The 24,782-nt window shown below is 38.1% G+C and overlaps 2 protein-coding genes across 5 annotated transcripts; one reads left to right on the plus strand and one right to left on the minus strand.

Moving 5' to 3' along the window:
* Positions 1-322: 322 nt before the first annotated feature.
* Positions 323-1,317, minus strand: LOC126968999 (eukaryotic translation initiation factor 6). The gene has a single exon (XM_050814265.1). It carries the CDS (start codon positions 1,196-1,198, stop codon positions 461-463), a length of 738 nt encoding a protein of 245 aa, XP_050670222.1. The 5' UTR covers positions 1,199-1,317; the 3' UTR covers positions 323-460.
* Positions 1,318-3,385: 2,068 nt separating this feature from the next.
* LOC126968947 (E3 ubiquitin-protein ligase MARCHF2-like) lies at positions 3,386-24,233 on the plus strand. Of its 4 annotated transcripts, XM_050814183.1 has the most exons (8): positions 3,596-3,893; positions 4,002-4,112; positions 6,472-6,583; positions 8,777-8,928; positions 16,783-17,012; positions 17,492-17,712; positions 22,174-22,274; positions 23,431-23,554. In XM_050814183.1, the coding sequence occupies exons 1-7, from the start codon at positions 3,702-3,704 to the stop codon at positions 22,239-22,241; spliced, it is 1,086 nt and encodes a 361-aa protein (XP_050670140.1). In that variant the 5' UTR covers positions 3,596-3,701; the 3' UTR covers positions 22,242-22,274; positions 23,431-23,554. The 4 variants fall into 4 exon arrangements, with proteins under 4 accessions (XP_050670141.1, XP_050670140.1, XP_050670138.1 ...); XM_050814184.1 differs by lacking the exons at positions 3,596-3,893; positions 22,174-22,274 and adding an exon at positions 3,386-3,466 and having other exon boundaries at positions 23,431-24,233; XM_050814181.1 differs by lacking the exon at positions 22,174-22,274 and having other exon boundaries at positions 23,431-24,225.
* Positions 24,234-24,782: the final 549 nt, after the last annotated feature.

The raw sequence follows: 24,782 nt of genomic DNA on the forward strand, positions 1-24,782 counted from the left end.
AGGTACTTCTCTTTACTTGATACTTTGCGGTATTAGTCATTTATTTAATTTGCTCTTTAGAAAAACAAGTTTTAACCATTAACTGTTGCTGTCCTGAATGATTTTAAATTAACTAAGTTTATCATAATATAAGTGAGAGATTATTTGATGATATTTACAAAAGAGCACACTAACAATTATTGTTCATACAATATATATGTATCAGATATATCTGTAGCCAAGTTTCATACACTTTCATAACAGACCATCCCATATTCTTACATGTTAAAGGTGTTTTTACTTATACTTATAGGGATTTATTTTTATAAGCAATACTAGTACATACTTAACATTTTTTTATTAACTTAAAACTTAACACTGGTTGAATCATAGTGTATTTTTGCACCACAACAACTTTTATATTTTAAAAAATGATGTCCACACAAAACTGAAATGGAGTAATGTACTGGATGGGTCAATATTATGACATACTGTCAATAAGAGATGCTCGCATTGTTGATGTGATGGCGGTGGGTTGCGCATCATTTAGCTTGAACACACTCTCTATGACTGAAATCTCCGTTGATGTTGTGTCCATGCCACAGAATGCACGCCAGTCATTCACAACTAACCCTGCAGCAACCACATCACTCCCTCGGTTCACTGTCCCTGCTACTAGGGGCACCTGCAGAAGGGATGACAACTCATCCTGGTCCTGTATTGTTGTTTTGGGATGAACCATACCTCCTCTATTGCTCAATGTTGTGTACGAACCGACCAGAACGTTTCCCGCCACTGTTTGCCGAAACACTTCCACATCAAGAGTGTCTGCAAGGATCTCTTCCGTGTCTTTATCCAGGTCGGGGTGGACGAGAGCTACGTAGTCGTTGCATGCTATGACATTGCCGAGAGCGCTCAGTCTCTCTTCTACTCGCTGCACCTTCACCCTGTCAGGTAAACTGTTGCGTATGTGTTGTAGTTCTGTGTCTGTTGTGGACGATGGGACGAGTAATCCGTTCTTGTTTGCGACACTCATTCTTCCAATGATTCGACATCCAGCAATGCTAACATGGACAACGGGTATTGTATCAGCTAATTCGGCTTCAAATACACTGTAGAAGTTTTCCGAACCGCCGATTGCAACTAAGCAATAGGAATTTGTGAGTTTACTAAACACTCCAACTTCATTATTATTTTCAAATTGAACACGTACTGCCATTATTGATTTTTGATATTTTTTTTATGTTAATTTCACAATATGATTAAAATTTCACGTGGGAAAAAAAACTTAGATTCATGCGGCGGGGGCAGGCGGATAAGTCATCAATCAGTTCCCACTTCACCAGTCACCACAATTATTTGACAGCTTTGATAAGTTTTACTTTTTTTTTTTTTTTTTATATTAATTCGTTCTTTCGAACAGGCTATAGCCAGGGGCCTTACTGCCTTGTCGTTAGTATTTTCATTTCTTTGGTATTTATTATTTTCACTATTTTGTTTTACAAAAAGTCCAATCCAGTTTTCTCATTTCATCTTACATTATTTCCATTTTCCTTTTCCAATTATGTATATTCGATAGCGAATATTTATAGTAGTTTCTTTCATCAAATCCAATCCAGTCTTAAAGTCATCAGTTATTTTACCATTTCCGTTAATGTATGATTCTCTAAAGAATATTTTCCATATTTTCCTTTTAGTAAGTCCAAATCCAGTAATATAGTCTCTAATAATTTTCCCCTTTTCTTAAAGTCAAATCCAGTGTAATTTGCATAACTTTTTAGAATAATACCTACCTATTTACATTATCTGTTCAGTTCGCGAATTGCGCTATGCTATTACTAGTTGTATATGTACAAGATAAAACGTATTTACATAATTATAAACAAATTTACAACGTATGTATCTACAAATTACAATGTATTTACAGTACTACATACAAATTTATACAAGGACATATAAGTTGATGTGTCCTTTAATAGATCTATTACTGAGAGCGGGATTATATTGGGTGCACCATATATTTCCAGTAGCTCATCCATCAGCACAAGGCGCTGTATGCCAAAGGACGAACAATCAAAAAAGATGTGATCCAGAGACTGATCTTGTTGCTTATTACAATGGTCACAAAAAGGAGAGGAGACAATTTTTTTGCGATGAAGATGAAAATTCAATCGATAGTGACCAATACGCATTCGTGTTATTGTAGTATAGAACTTTCTGTGAGCGTTATTTTTAAACTTGATAAGTTTTACACTTTTGACAATTTCTCTGTTTTTTTTAATGTGTCCAGTCTTAGAGTCAAAAAATCAAATTCATGCATATGAATTTTAAATAGGATTTTTTAAATGAATCAAAATCTACCACATTGTCGAAAATATATGCCTCAGACCTGAATAGAAAGGGTGCAAGATTGTCTGAAGAAAGTCTCTTTATTAACATTTCATTTTCATTCCATACTTTATCCCCGAAAAACAAAAAGTTACCGTATGGTAATAAAGAATCTCCACAATACTACCTGAAACTGAAAATTCAGGTAATACTGTTAGAGGAGAAATAATTAATAGCCTGCCATGGCCCCGAAAAGTTACCTGCGTCTACTTTTTATGTGAATTTAGAGACAAGCTTTAACAAAAAACTAGTTAAAGAAATATAATACATATCTATAAGTATCCCCAACGAATAAAAATATAAGATCCACGTAAAAATAACTCTATTTTACAATGCTAGCGTTGCCAACAGTATGGATATCAGAAAATTAATTGCATGTGGGTTGCATTGCGTATAGGTGTGTGAAATGTTGAGAGGGTCACAAAACCTCAGACTGTCAGAAAAGACTACAGATCGCCTCGAGCTCTTTATCCGATTCGATATTGATTTATCGAGTAACTTGTTCGAAAATATCATTCGTACAACGATATCCACTTAAGCGGCGATAGTTAAAAATTAAATGATTTGAGCAAAACAATATTGGAAAAATTTTGATATTACGTTGATTACACTGAAAGTTCTTGCAACATATACAACTAAGTCTAAGTAAAAATTTAAATTTAGTTTAGTATGAAACGTTGAGCGACGTAGTATAATCCGGCTAAGTTTGAAGCGAACAGTTGCAATGTAGTGGATTTCGAATATCTCCGATTTTTTACAAGATTATAGCCGTCATCAGTCACTGTATCAATGACTGCACATTTCATACAATCGAGTGAATCGCTTTTTTCTTAGGGAGTTTCGCTAGGCTGGTACAACGTCTCTAATGTTGTCATTTGTTACGGTGAAATACATTAATTATGATTTCTATTAATAGTGATGATTAGATATCTATGATTAAAAAATGGAGTGATTTGCATTTCATTAAAAAAATTAAAGTGCGGATTGCATTACATAATGTTATTCAGAATCATGGTCCGACTGCAAACCCCCACATTTATGATGTAGTTGTTACGTTCCTATAATCACACACGTTAGGTCCTGGGGAAAAAAATTATAGGTTGGTACTTAGTTAAGAAAACTCTTTGCAAATATACCAAATCTCATCTGTTAAATATTTATATACTATTGAAATATTATTTGCATCGGTATTGAAGGATGACGACTTACTTTTATGATTGACAGCTTTCACAAATAGGCAGCCAAAATCAAAATGTCTTATATAAAATATTCAATTTAATATTTTTCATCTGATTGTAGAACACATTACAAAATGTCGTCCGAGCGCAAGAAAAATGCACAGATTAGTTAACGTGAACTATTTGATGCAGAATAACGATACACCAAATGCTCGGATAGACTCTGTTCAAAATTTTCGACAAGCTGCAGCTGTAATAGGTCCGATCAATTATAAACCAAATATTCGAGAAACGCTGCAGAATTTGAATTTTAACTTTCGAGCTAACAGTTTCTCCAGTTTGATTCGGGTAAGAATGTTGCTTGTACCTGCTATAGAAAGCAGCAGATGGGTACTTAGGCATATATGCCACGTGATACTAAATTAGGGATAATAATATTGAGTAAAACCGTTACAGGAATGCTGCGTCACCGAAGGGCAGACTCTGCTCATATTTTGGGCCTGTAGAAGCACTGACAGCAGAGTCACCAGCATGTCGGCGTCTAGTTGTTCCTCGCTCCAAATACAGGTATGTTAATAAACAAGTCAATAGTGAAGGACCCTTACGGTACGTAGCAATGTGAGAGCACGAAGGATTGCAAAGTGCATCGCGGTTGCTCTTTTGAAACCTGAAACTGTGGCGTAACTATACAAACAAGGCTCTCAAGAGTCCATATCATATAATGGTTAATAGGGAGGTCTTATGAAGCTTCTTCGATTTGTCAGTGTTTACAACAAATATGTTTTAGGGACCGAGAGTCTCCGATTGTTTCGCAATAACGTCCACCGCTATGTTTTGCATCTTTTTGGGATTGAACGAGACAGATTAATATAGAAATGCTAACCATACTGATATTTTTATTTACATAGAATGGATAGAAGTCGATCTAACTAAAAATAGAAAATTATTTATTATATATATATTAAATAATAATAAAATTATTTATTATATATAATGCTATCAGTTTTATTCTTTTGTCAGGCTTCTTTGACACCAGAGACCTTCTTGTGCCTTCCTAAGTATAGTAATGTTCTTCTACCTAAGTATAGTAGATAATACGATTGGGCCACATCATTTCAGGGTTAAACCACTCTCTTATAATGATTGTTGAGCGGGCATAACAAGTAAAGTAGATGACAAGGCACAAAATTGCGTTAGTATTACCCCTGCTGAAGAAGTGAGACGAATGAAGGGAGGCAAGTGTCCCGGATGGGATTATTGTCGAAATTATTTACATTGTGTTATTGACTTAGTTTTCTTGCCAACATATTAATGAAAACTATTGAATTTCCTGTGCCAAAGAGAAGAACTGGTGATATGTCAAGTACTAAAAATTATGGACCGATTTCACTAGGTACTATTATAGGGGAAATATTTGAAAGAATGGACCCTGATTTGAATTCAAAGTTAAGAATTGACGACGCGCTATTCGATTTTTGTACCAATCTCTCCAGTGACGCTGCAAATTTTGTTTGAAAACGACTGTGAAATACTACACTTTCATTCCTCGATCTTAGTCGAGCGTTCGATCTCGTAAATTAAAGTTTACTCTTTTCGAGAACTTCTAACTTTTCTCTTTGCTCGAGGCCGCTCATTCTCGCTATTGTCACCGAATTCCTCATCTCTGATATGAGCGGTTTCTTGGCCGGCCTCACCACCGAGATCTTTGAGCCGCAGCTGGGGTGTCACAGTGCCATCGATAGGTTTAATTGGCGTGTTGTTGTTTCCCTTGTGCCTTTTCTTTGTATACTCCAGACATGACTATCCCTTGACTGTATCACCGCTGCTGAGCAGCCCTACACACTTAGCGCAGGCGACAGCAGCCGCAGGTGACAAGAATTTGCCACACGCAGTACATGTGTTTGCCATTTTAAATTACTATAAAATTGTAGTATAATTATTATTGTATAGCAGAGTTTGAGTTAATTTTGATTTATCAATATATTATAGTAAATACCAGATGATTTTATAGCCACCTTTTATAGTTTACACTGTTAAATGTTTATAATTAAAAAAGTTTAAAAGAAAATCTGTTATTTTTAATTATTTCACGGCAAAACACAAAACAGCAGTTAATCGTTTATTATACGGTACCTTTTATTATGCTGTTATTTGAAGACTTCATGGTACGTGATTACTGAAATAAAGTTTGCTTTGTCCAACCTATTTTTTTTATCAAAGACAAGATTTCAAATTGCCTAAAAATCTACCCCAAAAACGTATCGTTTTATTTCTAAAAAAATTTTAATGCATGCCTTACTTATCGCTATTTTCTATCGCCGTGGAAAACAGCAAAAGTAATAGGAATCCCTAAGCCCAGCAAAGATTTATCAGACCCATATTCATATCGCCCCATTAGTCTTCTCCCGTGCATTTTCGAAAAAAGAGGATGAATTTCTGCTAGGCATTATTTCTGCGATCGAAATTACGCGGCTGACAACTCACAAAATTACGCTCGTTTTACGATTTTTATAAGCACTACGTGCTCAGTCATGTATGCACGCGGAAGAACTTGAAGCTAATCCTTAATTTAAAAGAAGCTAATTGTCGATAGAAGGTGTCCTTACCATACGCCGTCCGACGTACGACCATCGCCTATGAACAGCTCCGTGACCACAAGGCACGTCCAAAGCACTGTGTTGCCAAGAATTTTTCAATGTTCTATTTTCACAATATTCAAATTCCACAGCGCTTTCAAATTTGCTCATATTTAAATCTCTAATTTTTGACTTAATAAATACAAATATTTCATTCATTGTTTCTATATCGTTAGACATTAATGCGCAAACAGATATGTAGCATATAACGAAAATTAATCTGTATATGAGTGAGGAGACACAAGTAGTAGATAGATATCGATATAAAATTATTATTACACCTGTCGCAGGCGCAGGCGAGTGGGCTCAGCCAGGGCTCCGGGCGCAACCGCGAGCTGCGGTCTGTGGCTCAGCAGACGGACATCACCAGCTGCAGGTACCCTCCCGGCGGCGCCTCACCAGGTGAACGAACTATTGAGGATCCGAACCAACTGACCAACACAGCTAATGTTAATTGTGCTGTTACGTCCAGATCAGTTTACAATTTGTTTTTTTTTTTCTATCGAAGTGGAGGATAAACGAGCGTACGGGTCACCTCATGTTAAGAGATCACCGCCGCCCACATTCCCTTCTAACCAGAGAAGCACAGGAGCGTTGCCAGCCTTTTAGAAAGGTATACGCGCTTTTTTGAAAGAATCTCATTCCGAAGAAAGTTCCATAAAAATCGCTAATTTCTGGCGTGTGCGAAAGTTGAATTTGACAGGAATTAAGGCAGGAATCAGGTCAAGCTGCTCTCGGAACACCCGGTTATAAATGCGGTTGAAGACAATGATGCTACGTCTCTCCGCAACGCCAAGTGATATATATATAGCCTTTTACAGTGTCCTATTGCCCAGGCACTTCTTCTCCCAATACATTGGGAAAGTTCATTGGGTCTTTGTTTGGATTTCATTGCTATTCGCTTGGATCACAACATATGTTTTTCTTTTATAAATGTATATTTTGTAATTATTTCTTTTTTGCGTTGTGTCCTTGCTAGAAGCTTTGTCTGTCAGTCTGTCCTTTGTCGTTTTCGGCTTGTTGTAAAATTTATGTCCCTCTCTTCAATGATGCAGTCCTTAGAGTACGCCATCATTTTACGTTTACCCTCCTCGTTCGGGGGTCTTACATGTAGTGGGGCAATTCCCACCCCACATGTACTTTAGAAATTGCCGATGATTACGTCTACCTTGGACAAATAATGCAGTTGGGCAGGTCCAATTTCGGGTAAGAGGTCACTCGTCGAATCAAAAACAGCTCCCGGCGAACAGATACTTATAAGCGAAAGGAGAGACACGAGGAAGCTGTGGTAACAAACGAGATGTCCAACAACTAAAAGCCGCCTCAACCACCTCTCATAGCTTTGGACAAGCATACAGAAGAGGGCTGCGAAAGCCATATATTAAATACTAGCTGACCCGGCAATCGTTGTTTTGCCATATAAAGTATAATTCAGGCGATAGTTTTATAAGTAATAAAATATTGCCTATATTATAGCCTGTACATCATTTTGTTCTATTGTCAATAGTTTTTGCAGCGCACGCAAAAATAGGTTTTCGATTTTACACCTTGTGTTACAAAATAGCAATTTTATTACGGATCCCTAATTTTGAAAAAAAAAACATGGCCTATAGCCTTCCTCGATAAATGGACTACCCAACACTGAAAGAATCATTCAAATCGGACCAGTAGTACCAGAGATTAGCGCGTTCAAACAAAACAAACAAACAAACACTGCAGCTTTATAATATTAGTATAGATAAATGAAGATTTACCCTCACTTCACAAGCTATGCAAACAACTCTCCAGCAGCCTTCTGAAGTTCGCAACGGCAGACATGGCGAAAATGCTTGCCGACGGACTGGAGTGACAGTTTGCACCAAATCCAGACTTTGACCCCCAGCACACCAGAAGGGTAGAGGAACACGTAGAGGCATATCTAGCACGAAGAGAGACCACAAGACAACAAAATCAGATATTCGTGACTCCAGGCTAGGTGATGTTGTTAATCAGACGATTACCTACCAGAAAGGCACCTGCTCTGATTACTACCGAAAAACTCAAGAGCATGCCAGTGAAAGCTGTGGTCGCACTCACACGCATTTTCAACGGCATATTTCGCGCTGGCCATTTTCCAGATACCTGGAAAGTAGACAAAGTGGTGAATGCTAAAACCGGGAAAGCTCGTTGATCAGATAGGTATGTAAAAATAATTATTGTTCAATACCTAGTGGGTAGCTGGTACGCACATGACAACCGAAACTGTACGAAACGAAAAATGATAGCATCGGGTCGTGTCGGAAAAATATGTGCACTGCTGTTTTGCTACAGATTTACTGCGGAATATGGACTGTGGACTATGGAATGTGGACTGTGGATGGTAGACTGTGGAATGTAGACTGTGGACCGTTGAATGTGGACTGTGTAGGCACTACTGCCCAGACGAGCTAGTTTGAGTTCTTATTTTTAGCGACTCTGTGTTTTTAGTTTTTTCGGTGTATTCAGTGAGCCTTCGTCTTCAGGAGCCAGGAGTTATATTCTTTCTGTCAACATCTCATCCTCGTGGATCAGATAAGACTTGTGTCAGCTCCAGATAATAGGGCGGCGGTGTTGCAGTGGCCTCGTTGGACTCGGATGAGCAGCGCGGCGTGCGCGAGCGCCTCGCTGATTCGCTGACGTACTCGTCGCCGGCGTCGTCTCTGCTGCAGCCACCCCAGCGGTCCATATCCATCCTGGGCTCGGTTTGCGCGCTGCTGCTCAACACAAAGGTCTCTAAATACTATTATTTATTTGTTCAACAGAAACACACGGTCACATTCAGTAACTAACATAAGCAGGATATTAAATCTATCTAAATAATATAGAGATGAAAATTAAAAAGGTATAACTAAAAATCGGGTTTTTAATGATCCTAATGATTTATTCGAGAACAGATCTAATTGGCGAAGTTCAATATCCACACACTCTCCTGATAAAACTTTTTTTTAATATAAATGGTCATCCTGTGCGGTATGCTGAATAACTTTTTTTTTATTTATTAACACATTTACGCTCACATCTACGTGGTACTTTATATGAAATGTTATGCAAAATGGCTGGAACGCCAATCACATTATTGAGAATTTTCAAAAATAATATAGAATCAAAATAAGTGCGACGAAACTGTAACACACAATATTGCATTTTTTTATTGAATTCGCATAGTCCAAATACTCCACACAACTCCATGCTGCCCTTTCCAGAACACCCATTGTGGGCGAATGAGTAAAACGTCCACAAATTCTATATAAATATATATAAGGTTATATTTTAAACAAAGGTACGTGCGCCTTGCGCCAGAGTTCTGAAGTAATGGGCCGAAGTTGTGCACGATAGGTGTCCGTATTGAGCTGTCTCGCTGCCGTCTGCACGTCAGTGACAAAGGCGCGATGTTCACGCCTGAACATCTTCCGCCTCTTGAAAGAGTTCACTTTCAACATTTCCTTCAATAGGAAGCCGGACAATATTGTGAATGGCTCGCCGTATCGTGCCTCTGGTTGTGTAGATGTCTACAACTCTGCAGACGTTATCAGCTCCCAAATGCAAATGTGATATTCGTCCCAGACGCCAACGCTGAGGTGGCAGATTCTCCTCCTTTATTATAACCACATCTCCTACCTTGGGATTAATTGAATGGATTTCCATTTTGTTCGCTGTAGCAACTCTGCAAGAAATTCTTTTCTCCAGCGATCCCAAAACTCACGACGTAGTTTCTCGATGAGTTTGTACTTTGGTCGTCCGTCTTCTGCTGGTAGAGAAGGCATCGACATCAATGGACGCCCGATGAGAAAGTGCCCAGGGGTTAACGGATTCAGCTTAAATGGGTCAGAGGACAAAGGAGATAAAGGACGAGAGTTTAAAATGGATTCTATTTGTGTAAATACTGTTGTCAATTCTTCGAATGTTAAAGACACGTTTCCAACAATTCTTTTTAAATGATATTTTGCTGCCTTTACACCCGCCTCCCAGAGGCCTCCAAAATGAGGTGAATAAGCAGGGCTAAATTTGAATTTAATTCCTTCACTACTTGAGAAGTCAATGACAGAGTCTCGAAAAGAGCGTAAGATTTTACCTAGTTCATTATTTGCACCCACAAAATTAGTCCCGTTGTCACAAAAGATAACATGGGGTTTACCTCTACGAGATACGAACCTGCGCAGGCATAGTAAAAATGCTTCAGTACTGAGATCACTCACCACCTCTAAGTGTACAGCTCTAGTATTCAAACACACAAAAAGACATAAGTAACATTAAGTAATTCGATTGCCTCGTCCTTTCTTACTAGAAACCATAAACGGACCGGCGAAGTCAATACCGCTTGTATAAAATGGGAAGGTAGCGTTTGTCCTAGCTGACGGCAAATTACCCATTATTGGTTGAACACATCTACCACGATAACGTGCACATATAACGCAATTCTTTGCCACCCTTCGTGCCAGATATCTTCCTCCTATAGGCCAAAATACTTCACGAACAGAAGATAATAACTGCCGGGGGCCTGCATGAAACAAGCGGCGGTGCTCATATTGCATAATTAAACTCGTAAAATTGTGCTTTCCATTCAAAATGATTGGATACTTTTTATTGTAAGAGTATGAGGAGTTTCCTATACGACCACCGATTCTGAGTAATCCATGTTCGTCAAGAAACGGATTTAAAGGTAGAAGTTTAGATTTCTTATGTAACTGTTCACTATTTGACATTATAGACGATATTTCATTTGAAAAGCTTTCCTTTTGACACAGCTTGATAAGAGTTTGTAATGAAGTATGCATTTCTTCAGTTTGCAAAGTACCTGTCAATCTATTATTTTTATTTTTAATGTTATTTATAAACCTTAGCACATACGAAAAAATACGTTTAAGTTTAGGAAAACTTGAATAGTTCGAAAAATTAATAACAGAGTTTGAAATATGGGTTTGTTCTACTTGCACGAAAGCTTTAAGTTCAGGTAAGTGCGTAAAAGTATGAGGATGCTCAGGCCAGGCAGCAGATTCTTCCTTCAAGAAGGAAGGTCCTTCCCACCACAAGGAAGCAGAACGTAGTTTCCGAGGATCCAAGCCCCGTGAGGCCAGATCAGCGGGATTTTGGTCAGTAGGCACATGCCTCCAGGTGCACCCTTTAGTAAGCTCATGAATTTCTGCAACACGATTTGCTGCAAAGGTTTTCAAGAGCTTTGACTGAGCTTTAATCCAGCCTAGTACAACTGTTGAGTCAGGCCATAAAACCTTCTTAGTAACACAGCAACGAATTGACTGTATTACCTTTGTGACCAGCCGTGCACCAAGTAACGCTCCACATAACTCCAAACGAGGGGTAGTCATGGCCTTTAGGGGTGCAACCCGTGATTTAGCACATAACAAATATACTGAAACTTTATTGTTTGAATCAGTGGATCGTAAATAGACACATGCACCATAAGCTTGGTGTGACGCATCAACAAAACAATGCAATTCTATATCAATGAAAGAATCACACAAAACATTTCGTTGAATGTTAATATCAGATAATGTTGGTAAATTACTAGCAAGCTCTGACCACCTTTTAGCTATAGCTGGCGGAACTGGTTCATCCCAATCCAACTTCTCGCTCCATAGTTGCTGTAAAATAATCTTTGCTTTGATTATACATGCACATAAGAGTCCTAACGGATCAAATATTTTGCATGTCATAGAAATGATAGAGCGCTTTGTAATTTTCTTCTCAGATTCTAAGTTTACTACAAAATGCAGAAAATCTGAATGCGGTGACCAATTAAGACCTAATACAGAAAATCGTTTATTTAATTCTAGATCTTGAGATGTAGTCGATCCGTGAAGTATATCAGGACAATTACTTCTTATTTTATGAAGGGGAAAATGTGCAGAATTGAGAACTTGTCTGACACCGTCATATATCCTCTTTAAGGTCACCTTAGATTGAGAACCAGTGGTTAAATCATCGATATAGGTATCGTGCTCTATCGCAGTAGAAACAACAGGTCATCATCTTGAATGACTGGCCCTACACACTGAATATCATTCAGTGATTTTCCAGAAGTAGTTTTTGCGGAAGCATCAAAAACTACTCTGAGTTTAGTAGTCTCGCTTTTTTCTTTGAGCACAGCATGATGTGGCAAGTAATGACCGAACTTAGGTTTTTTAATTTCACTTAAATGTCCTAAGCTGCGGTATTCCTCAATAAATTCTGTATAACGTTGTCTTAATATGGGATTTTTATCAAATTTTTTCTCTAAGTTAAGATACCTCTTTTTAGCTAAGTAGTACGAGTCACCTAGTGCTTCTTCAGGGTTTTCTTTCAGTGGTATTTGAACTGAAAATCTACCATTTGATAATCGTTTTGTATTTTTTATAAAGTGTGACTCGCACAACCTTTCCTCGGGAGTGAATGTTATATTATTAGAACTTTGACTAACTTCTTCAACTTCCCAGAACCTTTGTAATAAATTATTATCAAATTTTCTTGTAAAATTACAAATCACATGATTGTTAGGTGGGACACAGTTGTCCAAAGGACCACTAATAAGCCAGCCAAAGTGAGATTCTTGTAAAACCAGTTTACCTACACTTAATTCAATGCGCTTGGATCCTATCAAATCCCAAAATATGTCAGCACCTAATAGCAGGTCAATCTCTGAAGGGCGATGAAATTCAGGATCTGCAAGTTCAATATTGTGAGGCAAGTTCAAATTAATTATGTTCACAGGAGCACTCGGCAAAACGCTTGTTATTTTAGTTACAACAAGACATTTTATTTCTTTCTTAAATAAGTTATCACGTGATTGCAAAGTTATGTTGCATCGTTCTTTAATACTGAAAGACAAATTATTAATGCCCAAAATACGGAGCGGTTCAGAAGTTTGCGAGGATAGATTTAATTTGTTTTTCAGGGTAAAGGTTAAAAATGATGATTGACTGCCGGTATCTAACAAAGCCCGAGCAAAGTGAGTTTGATTTGTTTCTTTATTAATTATTTTGACTACAGCAGTGCACAGCAACACCTGATTAGAGGTGGCTGCTGACAGCGCGACTGATGACTGTGGATTTGTTGTGCTTGTATATGGTTGTGAGTTATATTCCTTTGACTTACTTAAATGCAATAGAGTATTGTGAGCATATTTACATTGCCTACACGAAGCCTTTAAACGACAATTTTTGGCATTATGACCTTCACGCAAACAATTAGTACATAGTTTATGCTTTGCAACTTCTTTAATCATATCAGGAACATCTAATTTCTTGAATTTTGTACAGTCATATATACGATGCCCTTGTTGATTGCAAATGAAACACAAGATATCACACAAATTCGCTGTAGAAGCGACAAAAGAACTTGTTTTGTTAAAATTCTCCTTTTTATTTGAATTGCAATAATTTTGGGATAAATTGTTCTGATTTTTATTCCAATTTCCTTTTAAATAATTACAAGTTCCTTTATCATTAGTCGCTGCAGTAGTCTCTAAAATATTTGCCCTATCACGAATAAACTTATAAAATTCTTCTAAAGTCGGAATATCGGACAAATTATTTCGGTGTTCTTCCCATTTTATATTCGTAACGGAATCTAACTTCGCCGTAATCATGAATACGATAAGAGTATCCCATTTATCTGTTGGCTGACCTAAGGAGTTGAGCGCTCTCAAATTTTTTGACACATGGTCTATTAGGTTGCGTAATGATATATAAGATTCTTTAATAAGTGGTTCAATACTAAATAACGTTTTAAGGTGATTATTTATAAGCATCTTCTTATTATCATATCTATCGCATAATAATTGCCAAGCAATAGAATAGTTTTCTGAGGTAAACTCCAATGATTTTATAACTTCAACTGCTCCGCCCTCTAGTGAGGATCGGAGATAGTGAAACTTATTGATGTCGGGTATCGAAGCTCGACAGTGGATTAATGATTGAAAAGTGTCTCTATACTCAAGCCATTTCAAATAAGTTCCGTCGAAAACCGGTAACTTTATAGTTGGCAATTTTATAGAATCGTTTTTATCTGGGTGAGAAAAGTCGTCATTATAAGTATTTAATTTATTCCATTTACCAATCACACTTTTCAAACTAGCTAAGACCCGGATAAAATTATCTTCAATCTCAGCTCTCAGTGATAATTGTTCGGCAATGTCTGATTCTGCCTCAAGCATAGATTCAATTTGAGTTTGTACATTATCAAAATCATTGGACAACCTTTGACATTTTTCTAATCGGATTTCTAACTCCAATATCTTAGTTGTCGTTAAAGTTTTAATATCCACTTGCATTAAAGAACTTACATATTGTTTTGTTGTTGTTAAACGACCCTTTACATTTCCCCGATTCCTAATTAATTGTGCTAATGCAGCCTTTGCTTTCTCAGACATAGTAATAAATGCTGACAATTAGCTTTAAGATGACAAATGCAAAAAAAAATAGTAATCAAACTAGCTGACCTTTAATTGTGTTGGTGCATACAAATGAACCAGATAATAATCTGTGCATCGAACCCAAGACCTTTGTACTACGCTCCACTCGTCAATGTTCCAAGCTAAGCTAATAATTATGGAAACCTGATATTTGATAATGGGGATTCAAAGCAGAAAAAAAAATTCAACTTGCTTTTATGAAGTGTATATATAGTAGGTATTTTAGAGCCTTTGATGTGAAATCGAAAATAAAATGCAAGAATAGCAGTGTAATATTGTGCCCAATTCTAATAAAAATGCAACAAAGCGCGTACCTATTTAAATTAATGTAATTATAATATAGTATAAACAGTTTAATGATATTATGAATGCAGTACAAATAGTAACTGATTTAGATTTAGTAACTAGCAGTCTTTACACAAATAGATGAATATTCGGAAAGGAAACATAGGATATATGAGCGTTACTTCCCTTCAATTGAATCAGCTGATGCGATGACTTTCAAAATTCCAATAAAGATTATAATATGCGGGCTGCTCTCGCACGGGTCAGTTGAAGTTGCTCGATAGTACGCAATCTTGTTGTAATGGGTGCAAAGTACAAGCCGCGATGCCACGTTGTCTCGTGTTTAATTGTTTCGTAATCCGAAGATTGCAGTCCTGTCACGGTCGCCACTTTTGTGGGCGAATGAGTAAAACGTCCACAAATTCTATATAAATATATATAAGGTTATATTTTAAACAAAGCTAGGCCGAAGTTGTGCACGATAGGTGTCCGTATTGAGCTGTCTCGCTGCCGTCTTCACGTCAGTGACAAAGGCGCGATGTTCACGCCTGAACACCCATAGTGAAGATGACCTTCACATAGGCCACAGGTCACAGCATCAGCTAGCACATAACCACATTTTATTCATAATTATTGATGATAATGAATCATTCTGGATAATTCTTTTAAATCCCCTTTATATCTCCCGTGTTCCTTGACATATTCGAGCTATTTTGGGTTCACAAATCACCATAGCACTTGAACATGTCCATGCTATTGCTGAATGCTTCAAACAGGATTCAAATTCAAATATTTTTATTCCAAATAGGATTTAAAATCACTTATTGAACCACCCATTCAAAAGAGACTGCCTCAGTCCTGATAAGAATGGGCGCAAGAAACTCAGCGGGCTTTTTTTTTAATATAAAAATATGGATTACAATGAGATATCGTACAATAAGAGCCTGGGGGTGTTCGCTTTATTCCCAGTCAGTGGTGTCATTAAGAAAATCGTTTATTCTATAGTAACCTTTCCCACACAAACGTTTTTTAAAAATTCTTTTAAATTTCGTAAAACATTTGTTTTGTACATTTTCTGGGATCATATTGTAGAAGCATATACATCGCCCAACAAAAGACTTACTAACTCGACCCAACCGAGTAGTAGGCATAACAAGTTTATGTTTGTTCCTAGTGTTAACATTATGAATGTCACAGTTTCTAGAAAATTCGTTAATGTGCTTATGAACATACAGAACAGAGGCCGCACTGCTCCATAACAATATACCATTGGACATAATACTATGAAAATAAATAAAGTGTTCTAGTCGCGCCGTATCTGTGTCAGTTAACCGTCTAATTTTCTTTGCCAATCCTTCAATATAACCGGGCCCCATTGCAATTTGGAATCAAGAGTAATGCCAAGAAATACAGTAGATTCCACTGGTTTTACCACCTCTCCATTTAATAAAATATTCGCAACTCCATTTTTGACATTTGGCGCGATAAATTAAATATATTTGGTTTTATGATTATTTAACAATTAGTTATTGCCGCTAAACCAGTACACGATGTCAGATAGAGCATTGTTTACTTCGTCATATAAAACTTGGCTTCGTTTAACTTTGAATATAAGTGAAGTGTCCACCGCAAACAACACCACCTTGTATATTTTTCTACAAGGTTAGGTAGATCATTTATATAAATTAGGAAGAGGAAGGGTCCATGGACCCTTGAAGGGATGACTGTGATCTGTGAATGAGTGAGGTGGGCTGCGATTACATGGTGCGACATGTAATCTATTCGGCCGCTATTGTGCGGCTGTGTTCGTAGATTATTAGCGCTCAAATATGAAATGAATAGATATATACAACTAAATTGGTATTTGAAATATGGCCGGTGATTGCGACAGCAGGCGTCCGCCGCTAAGGAGGCTGCGGGCGCGGCGGGTAGTCCGCCCTCCGACACCATCTGCCGCATCTGCTTCGGCGGCGCGTCTGCGGAGCGACTGGTGCGGCCGTGCAGCTGCCGCGGGACCATCGCCGCCGTGCACCGCTCGTGTCTGGAGCGCTGGCTGCTGCAGGCGGTCACCTCGCACTGCGAGCTGTGCCGCCACCACTACACCGTCACCAGGACCCACAAGTACCGCCATCACCACCATCACCAAAGCTCAAAAATTTAAGCAAAACTCTACGCCTCTACTAGGCAGACTTTTCGTTCAGTTGTGTTTCGATCGCGCTTTGAATACAACGCCACACAAAGTGTTCAGTGAAACGCTGTCCAAACAGCATATCCAAACTTAAAAAAGGGAGTGTTTTATTTCATGTAAGTGGCTTATGTAACTTACTTGAAAGTTTTAATCAATTTGCTTACATTTCAATTAGTAAAACAAAATGTTCTTGCCTCGTGTTGGCGTCCTTCTCGCGCGTCACGTAGTGCTACTACTTCCAATGAGCGTGTTCAATGTTACTTTGAAAGTTACTACTGCCATGACATAAGGTGTTAAGTTGCAAGAAATGTTTTAATGTTATCTTTATAAGTATAAGTATAATGTATACGTATATACAACGCCGATACAAGGCGATTAGAAGTCTAGTGGTTTATTGTAAGTCAATGATCAGGTGGTCGTGGGCGCGCTCCGTGGTGGAGTGGGCGCGGTCGGGTCGCGGGCGAGCGCTGGCGGCGGACGCGTGGCGCGGCCTGGCCCTCGGCGCCGCCTCGGTGTTGGGCACGGCGCGGGCGCTGCACGCGTGCGACGCGGCGCTGCAGGCGGGCGCGCGCCGGGGAGGCGCCGCCGCACTGGCCGCCAACCTGTTCTCCTCTCTGCTCATCGGAATCATAGGTGCGTACTGCGAGCGTACACTCGCGCTGGCGTATAGACGTACCCCAATAATGGAGATTCAGCGAAATAGCAAACCTAACCGATCTTGATTAACAAGTAAACAGTCAGCTACGCTTGCCGTAACACAACAATCATTAGTTTATACTGTATACAGAATGTTAAAAAAATCCTGTACTATATCTTGGCGTGTGTTGGTATTAAGTAGTGAGTACATATATACTATTTTCAGCAAATAATCACATTTAAAAAAAGAGGAATAAAGTACCCAATTATAAAAGTTTGGGCACCTCTGCCTGCGACCATTTTCGTTTTTCCCCGCCCAAACACCCATTTCATTCATGCTACCTGCGAAGGGCGTGCGGGTTGCGGGGAGTGGTTTATATTATTAAATAATTCATTATTATATCTACTTCCTCAGCGTCTCTCAACCTCAGGTACTGCTAGACTCCGATACATTTAGTGCAACATTTCACGACATCGTTGTAACACCGTCGTGCCAGTCTTGCAAGTCAAGTGCATAACTTTGGTCGTACGTGCTGCATAGTTACAATTATTACTATTTATTGTTACAAAACAGGAAGTTGGCTGGTCCATGCGTCAACTTGTGATCGAGTGCTGCTTGTGGTGCCTGGTCAACCTATTACCTATTACCTAACAATGAAGATTTTTCTTCAATTAATTTAAATTAAGTTATTTGACAAGGGAGGACAACTCTTGCAATATCATACAAAATAGGCAACATTCACCAAATATAAATGTTACTGCTATAGATAATCATAATATAAAGCTCATAAATATTGTTCACCAGAATATACAAGGTATCTCAAGTAAGGAATTAGAAATTGAACTGTTTTTGAGCTGCTGTAATAAAGATATATTATGTATTACAGAACATTGGCGTAAGAGTCATCAGCTCCAGTTTAGTTTTAGAGAACATAAAGTAGTCAGTTCGTTTTGTAGAAGCAGGGCAATACATGGAGGTTCCTTAATTATTATTAATAATAGATTAAAATGTAAAAATAGAAGAGATATTGTTAATCTCTCTATAGAACAACTAATTGAGATAGCTTGTATAGAACTAGAGCAATTTATTATTGTAAGTGTATACCGCCCCCCCACTGCATCATATGAACAATTCCAACATAGAATGGAGGAGGTACTATCAAAATTTAGCAAAACTAGCAAGTCAATTATAGTGTGTGGAGATTTTAATATAAACTTGCTTGAACCTTCGGCCAATTGTACTAGCCTTAAAAATTTATTTCAAAGTTTTAATTTGTTCAATGTATTTTGGGAACCTACTAGAATCACTTCTACAACAGCAACCTGTTTAGATAATATTTTTACAGATGTTACTATTACTAGTAAACTCATAATTAATAATCTTCAGTCCGACCATAGTGGGCAACTTATAAAAGTTAATACAAGATTGGACAGTGTCAGACCAAAAAAGGTGACGATTATACCAGTTACGGGTAGCCGTCTTGAGAGGTTTAGAAATAATTTGGTAAATACGATACCATTTTTACACTGTGGCGAAACTGCAAATTTTCACTACAACTTAGTCTTCAATTCCCTCTGTGAGGAATTTGACAGGATTTTTACTCCAGTAACGGTGACAGTAAAAAAACAAACATAGTTTTAATGATTGGGCAACAATGGGTATCCAAAAGTCGTAAACGCTTATATGACCTTTATTATGAGAAACATTACAATAATAGTGAAGAATTTAAAATATATGTAAAAAAATACTCCAGGCTCTTTAAAATAGTTTGTCATGAAGCGAAAACACGTTTCATTGCAGATAAAATTAAAAACAGTAATAATAAAGTAAAAGCGACTTGGAGTGTAATTAACAATGAAACTGGTAGATCGAATTGCCGTCGAACACCTCTATTTGTTTAAATATTAATAATCGCGTTATAAATTCGGAAATAGAAATTGCAAATGAATTTGATAAATACTTCTCCGAAATCCCGATTGTCACGACCAAATACCTTAACTCTTCGCCAAAAGCAGCATATGATATGCTTAAATTACACGTACCAGTATGTTCTACTGATTTGAAATTTAAGTATGTTACAGGTAGCGATATAATAAAAATCTTCAAATTAATTAACCTAAAAAATACAAAAGACCTATGGGGCCATTTGACTAATATTGTTAAATACATACTTGACATTATAGCACCTGAATTAGCAATAATATTTAATGAATGCATAGATGAGGGTGTGTTCCCTGACCTCATGAAATACAGCAAAGTTATACCTTTGTTTAAATCGGGCAGTTCTTTTGACCCTGCTAATTTCAGACCTATTTCAGTGCTGCCTGTTTTTAGTAAAATTTTTGAAAAACTTTTGCTTCAACAGCTACAAATGCATTTTTGTAAATTAATGAACAAAAATCAGTTTGGTTTCACTAGGGGCTTATCAACAATTAATGCGGGTACTAGACTCATTGAGCACATCTTTGACGCCTGGGAAGAGTCACAGGATGCATTGGGCATTTTTTGTGATTTGTCAAAAGCATTTGACTGCGTCCACCATGAAACTTTACTCCTAAAACTAAAGCATTATGGAGTGAAAAATAGAGCCCTAAATCTGTTGAAATCATATTTAAGCGAAAGAGTTCAGATAGTCGATGTAAATGGCAAACGGTCTTCGGGTAAACCTGTGGGAATAGGTGTTCCACAGGGTTCTATTCTCGGTCCTTTCTTGTTTCTTATATATATTAACGATCTACCGTTTATGGTAGATGATAGCCATGAGATTGTATTGTTTGCTGATGATACTTCACTTATTTTTAAAGTGAAGCGACGTGCGGATATTGATGACGAGGTAAGCAATGTACTCTCAAAGATAGTGCGTTGGTTTGAGACGAATAATCTGCACTTAAACAGTAAAAAAACAAAGTGTTTACGGTTCATTACACCAAACACAGCGGAGGTACAAACCAACGTACTTATAAATGACCAGAGATTGGAACTTGTGGACACTACGGTCTTCTTGGGTATCACGTTAGATAAAAAGCTTCAGTGGGGTCCATATATTACCCATCTAGCAGATAGACTCAGCTCTGCGGCATATGCAGTTAGAAAGATTAGAGAGTACACGAATGTTGCGACCGCTAGATTAGTGTACTTTAGTTATTTTCACAGCATCATGACGTACGGTATATTACTATGGGGTCATGCTGCTGACATTGATATAGTGTTTGCACTGCAAAAGAGAGCTGTTCGTGCTATATATCAGCTTGATTATAGACAGTCTCTCAAAAAAAAAAATTTAAAGAAATAAATATTATGACTGTTTATTGTCAGTACATTTATGAAAATTTAATATATGTTCACAAAAATCGTCACCTTTTTGCTCTTAATAGTGATTTTCATTATTATAACACTAGAAATAAGGGATTGCTTGTAACTAATTCTAATAGGCTTCATAAGATACATAATAGCTTTAAGGGTAAATGTATACACTTCTACAATAAAGTCCCAGCCACTGTTCAGGCATTATCTATAAATAAATTTAAATGTTTTATAAAAAAAAGGCTCTGTCGTAAATCCTATTACTCCACTGCTGAATATCTAAATGATCGGACAGCCTGGGACTAGATTGTGATTATTTTATAGCGACTGTACAATATTGTATATTTTTATTGAAAAGAGCGCATAAAAAAAGAATGCTGGGAGAGTTCCTTGCGCCGCTTCTTCTCTCTCAGAGCGCCATTTGTTTCCGAAGAGGTAGTAGTATCTAGTAGTATAAGAAATGACATCAAAAAGAATTCTAAAGGAATCAATTTTGAGAAAATAAATGCCTTTTATGCCTTTTATTATGGTTAATAATTCATTGTATTTGCTTGACGTGATTACTAATTATGACAGTAATCAAGACCATCATGTTCACGAAGAATCCTTACACAAACAATGAATTCAACCCCTCTAAAGGTTGAAGCATTCCTTTATCCTATAATTTATATTTGTACAGTTTATTTTTTATTTCAAATCAAATTAATAACACTTTATTCGTAGAAGTCAAGGAAGTAACACTTATTAATGTCAAAACTGGATTTCCGAAATATCTGTTACTGTGGTAATTTAAGTGTGGTATTTGTTCATTTTTGTGTTACTTTCATCATAATCGTGTTGGTGCATAAAACTTACGAGCCGAGCGACCCACTGTTTGTAAATATTGCTCATTGTTCTTTATAATGATTTGACATTCAATTTGTGTGTACTTCAGTGTCACGGGAATCACTGCAATATTGATATATACACAAGGTACATTTTTTCTTATCACGGCAAAAAGCGGTACGATCTATTTATTTCTTGTGAACTTGCATGTTTCTGTTATAAATTTTTTTCGACCTTAGACCACCGCATTAACCCAAACTTGATAGAACTCCTGCTTTATGCGAGCGGACATATCGCAGGAGCGGTCAAAATAAAGTTGTGACCTACAGCTAATAGGCACCGAGGAGGAGTGAATGAAAATTTGCAGTACTACATCAGCGTCAGCAGCGGCATCTAGATTGTCCAGCGAAAAACAGGTCGGCCTCCACGGGTAGGATTCCAAAAAAATACCTTATTTCATTCCATTCAGCTGAACTGTAGCCACACGTGGTGGCAACCTAAAAAGTGGGCACTGCTAGGCCCGTTATCGGCACGGTGCTCCGGTACAGACTGTAATCCGACGACCCCAAAGGAGGATCAACAGAAGCTCCAACAGTGAAGTTGTATGATCTTACACGTCTGGAATTCGCGTCGGCCCAATAACCAGTTGTGACAGACCGTATGCTAAAGCGAATTCTCGAACAGATCTCCCCGCATGATCGGTGTATGTGAGCCCAGCCCAGGGAGTTGTCTGCCCTGCGGTGAGGATCTGTTTCAACACGGAATCTTTAGCCAATTGGTTGTGCTCAGGGAGCCGTTTCTTCCCTACGTTACCGATATAGAACCTATACAGGCATGCGTATTCGCGTATGGTGACCGCCGTCTACGCCCACCCAGAGAAGGGATAGGTCCTCCTTCAAGGATTATCAGGATTCGAGAACATACATTTTCTCTTAAGTAAACGAACACACCCGCCCATGGTATTGCGTGTGCTCCAGATAAACGAGCGAAACTCTCTAAGAAAAAAGCGATTGTTTGAAACGTGCAGTGATTGACAGATGACGGCTATTATCTTGTAAAAAACGGAGATAGCCGAAATCCACTACGTTTTAAGCAACTGTTCGCTTTCAAATTTAGTCAGATTATACTTCGTCGCCTTAATATTGTAATTACTATTTCTGTCCCGCCTCTTATTACGTAGAATTTACATCCTCTTTGAATTATACCCGGGTAGGAGAGGTAAAATGTATCAACCGAAGAGGGTATCTTTGTCGCGGTTAAAAAATAGGGCTTTCAGAGCAGATGGAAGTGGACAGCATGTAAATTCATACGAAGCCCCTAGAAGTTTAAGTGTCTTGCTCTGTTTGCCCCAGGTCAGTACAGGTTCCCTCTCCACAGTACGCGGGACAGCCTGTGCATCCACTATAAAGTACAGGTTATAATTGTGTCCCATGGATTCTCGGTGGGCTCCTGGATGGTCCACAAACTGAACAAAGCACAGCGGCCGTTAATTTAAAAACTTTGTCATGGCGCAGGAACCTAAAGATATTCTTGACCCTCTTGGGGTTTTTCCTTCGATTAACATTTATGTGGTGCGGTGTGTGCAGGAGCCCTCAATGGTCTGCTGACGACGTGGATGCTGCTCAAGATCCAGGAGCACCAGGTGTCGTGGCGCACGTGGCGGGACAGCACGCTACACGTACGCGTCACGCTGGACGCCGCAGGGGACGCAGCAGGTGGCGGCGCCGCCTCACTAACGTCGCGCGCCTCTCTAGCTTCCCACGACTCCTTCGCGTCACTCGCCACGGTGGTAGGTGAGGCCGCGCCACGGGCCGACCGCGCTACCAACATCACTGACCCCTTTATGGTTGCGGCGCCGCCCGTCCTGCCGGAGTTTTAGCCCGTGGCACGCCGCCACACTGCAGCCTCCGCTCGCTATACCTTATCCACCAGCTTCAATCCGGTTACAATTGCATCAGCCAGTTTAGTATTAAGCTAATACTTGTTGTTACACTAAGTTTTTTGTAAACAAATCATTAACTTGATCTGAATTTGTTTCATTATTTACTTTATTTATTCCAGTCAATAAGTTGTAATAACAATTTTACTATTCAATTAAAAACTTATTCTAATGTACAAATATTGTATTATTACTGAAGGTGCCAGAAGACCAAGCAAAAGTATTAGATTGCTAAAGATGTAAATTAATATTATTTAGGTCAATTAAATATTATGTCTTACATTAGTGCTAATATTATGTACTTTAGTGAAGTGAAGTCTAAACGAAGTAGGTAAAAGTAGTTTACCACCAAGCTCCCAAAGCTGCCAAGTGTCACACACCAAGTTGTCTGCTTGGAGATTATAAATTGAAATTAAAAAATATATTTTATAAATAACCATATATTAAATATTAACTTTAATATATTATTGGTTATATTCTTATTTATCCTAACTTACGACTTTTTCTAATTTTTCTGTCTCGCAATTGCAGAGGCACGAACGGCACAGATAGCATCCGTAACGATGACATTGATTGTGTGAGGCAATAAGTGCCCGGGCTATGTTCTATGTTCAATGTATTAGACCTGTTACTAATTTTGTGGAGACGTTGATGCATTTGCAGCTCATGTTTATTTTTTGTATTTATCTTGTAAACGTCACAATTGTAAAAGTATGTCTTAGAAGCCTGGGAAGATTCCCAAGATGTGTTTAGGGTCTTTTGCGACTAATCAAAGACATTTGACTGAGTTCAAAATGAATTCTGATTATTATACCAATTGAATCATGGTCAGGTGGCGTCTTAAGCAGCAGCTTTTCAAATTTCAAAAAAAGCAACTTGAAGAAATCATATAGGAAAATTAAATCAAAATCACTTTATTCATGTAGGTCAAGGAAATGATACTTATGAATGTCAAAAATAATATTTTTTCTTATGGAATCTACCGCTACTTCGTATAGG

Source organism: Leptidea sinapis, chromosome 17 (genome assembly GCF_905404315.1).
Source record: "Leptidea sinapis chromosome 17, ilLepSina1.1, whole genome shotgun sequence".
NCBI classification, from domain to species: domain Eukaryota; kingdom Metazoa; phylum Arthropoda; class Insecta; order Lepidoptera; family Pieridae; genus Leptidea; species Leptidea sinapis.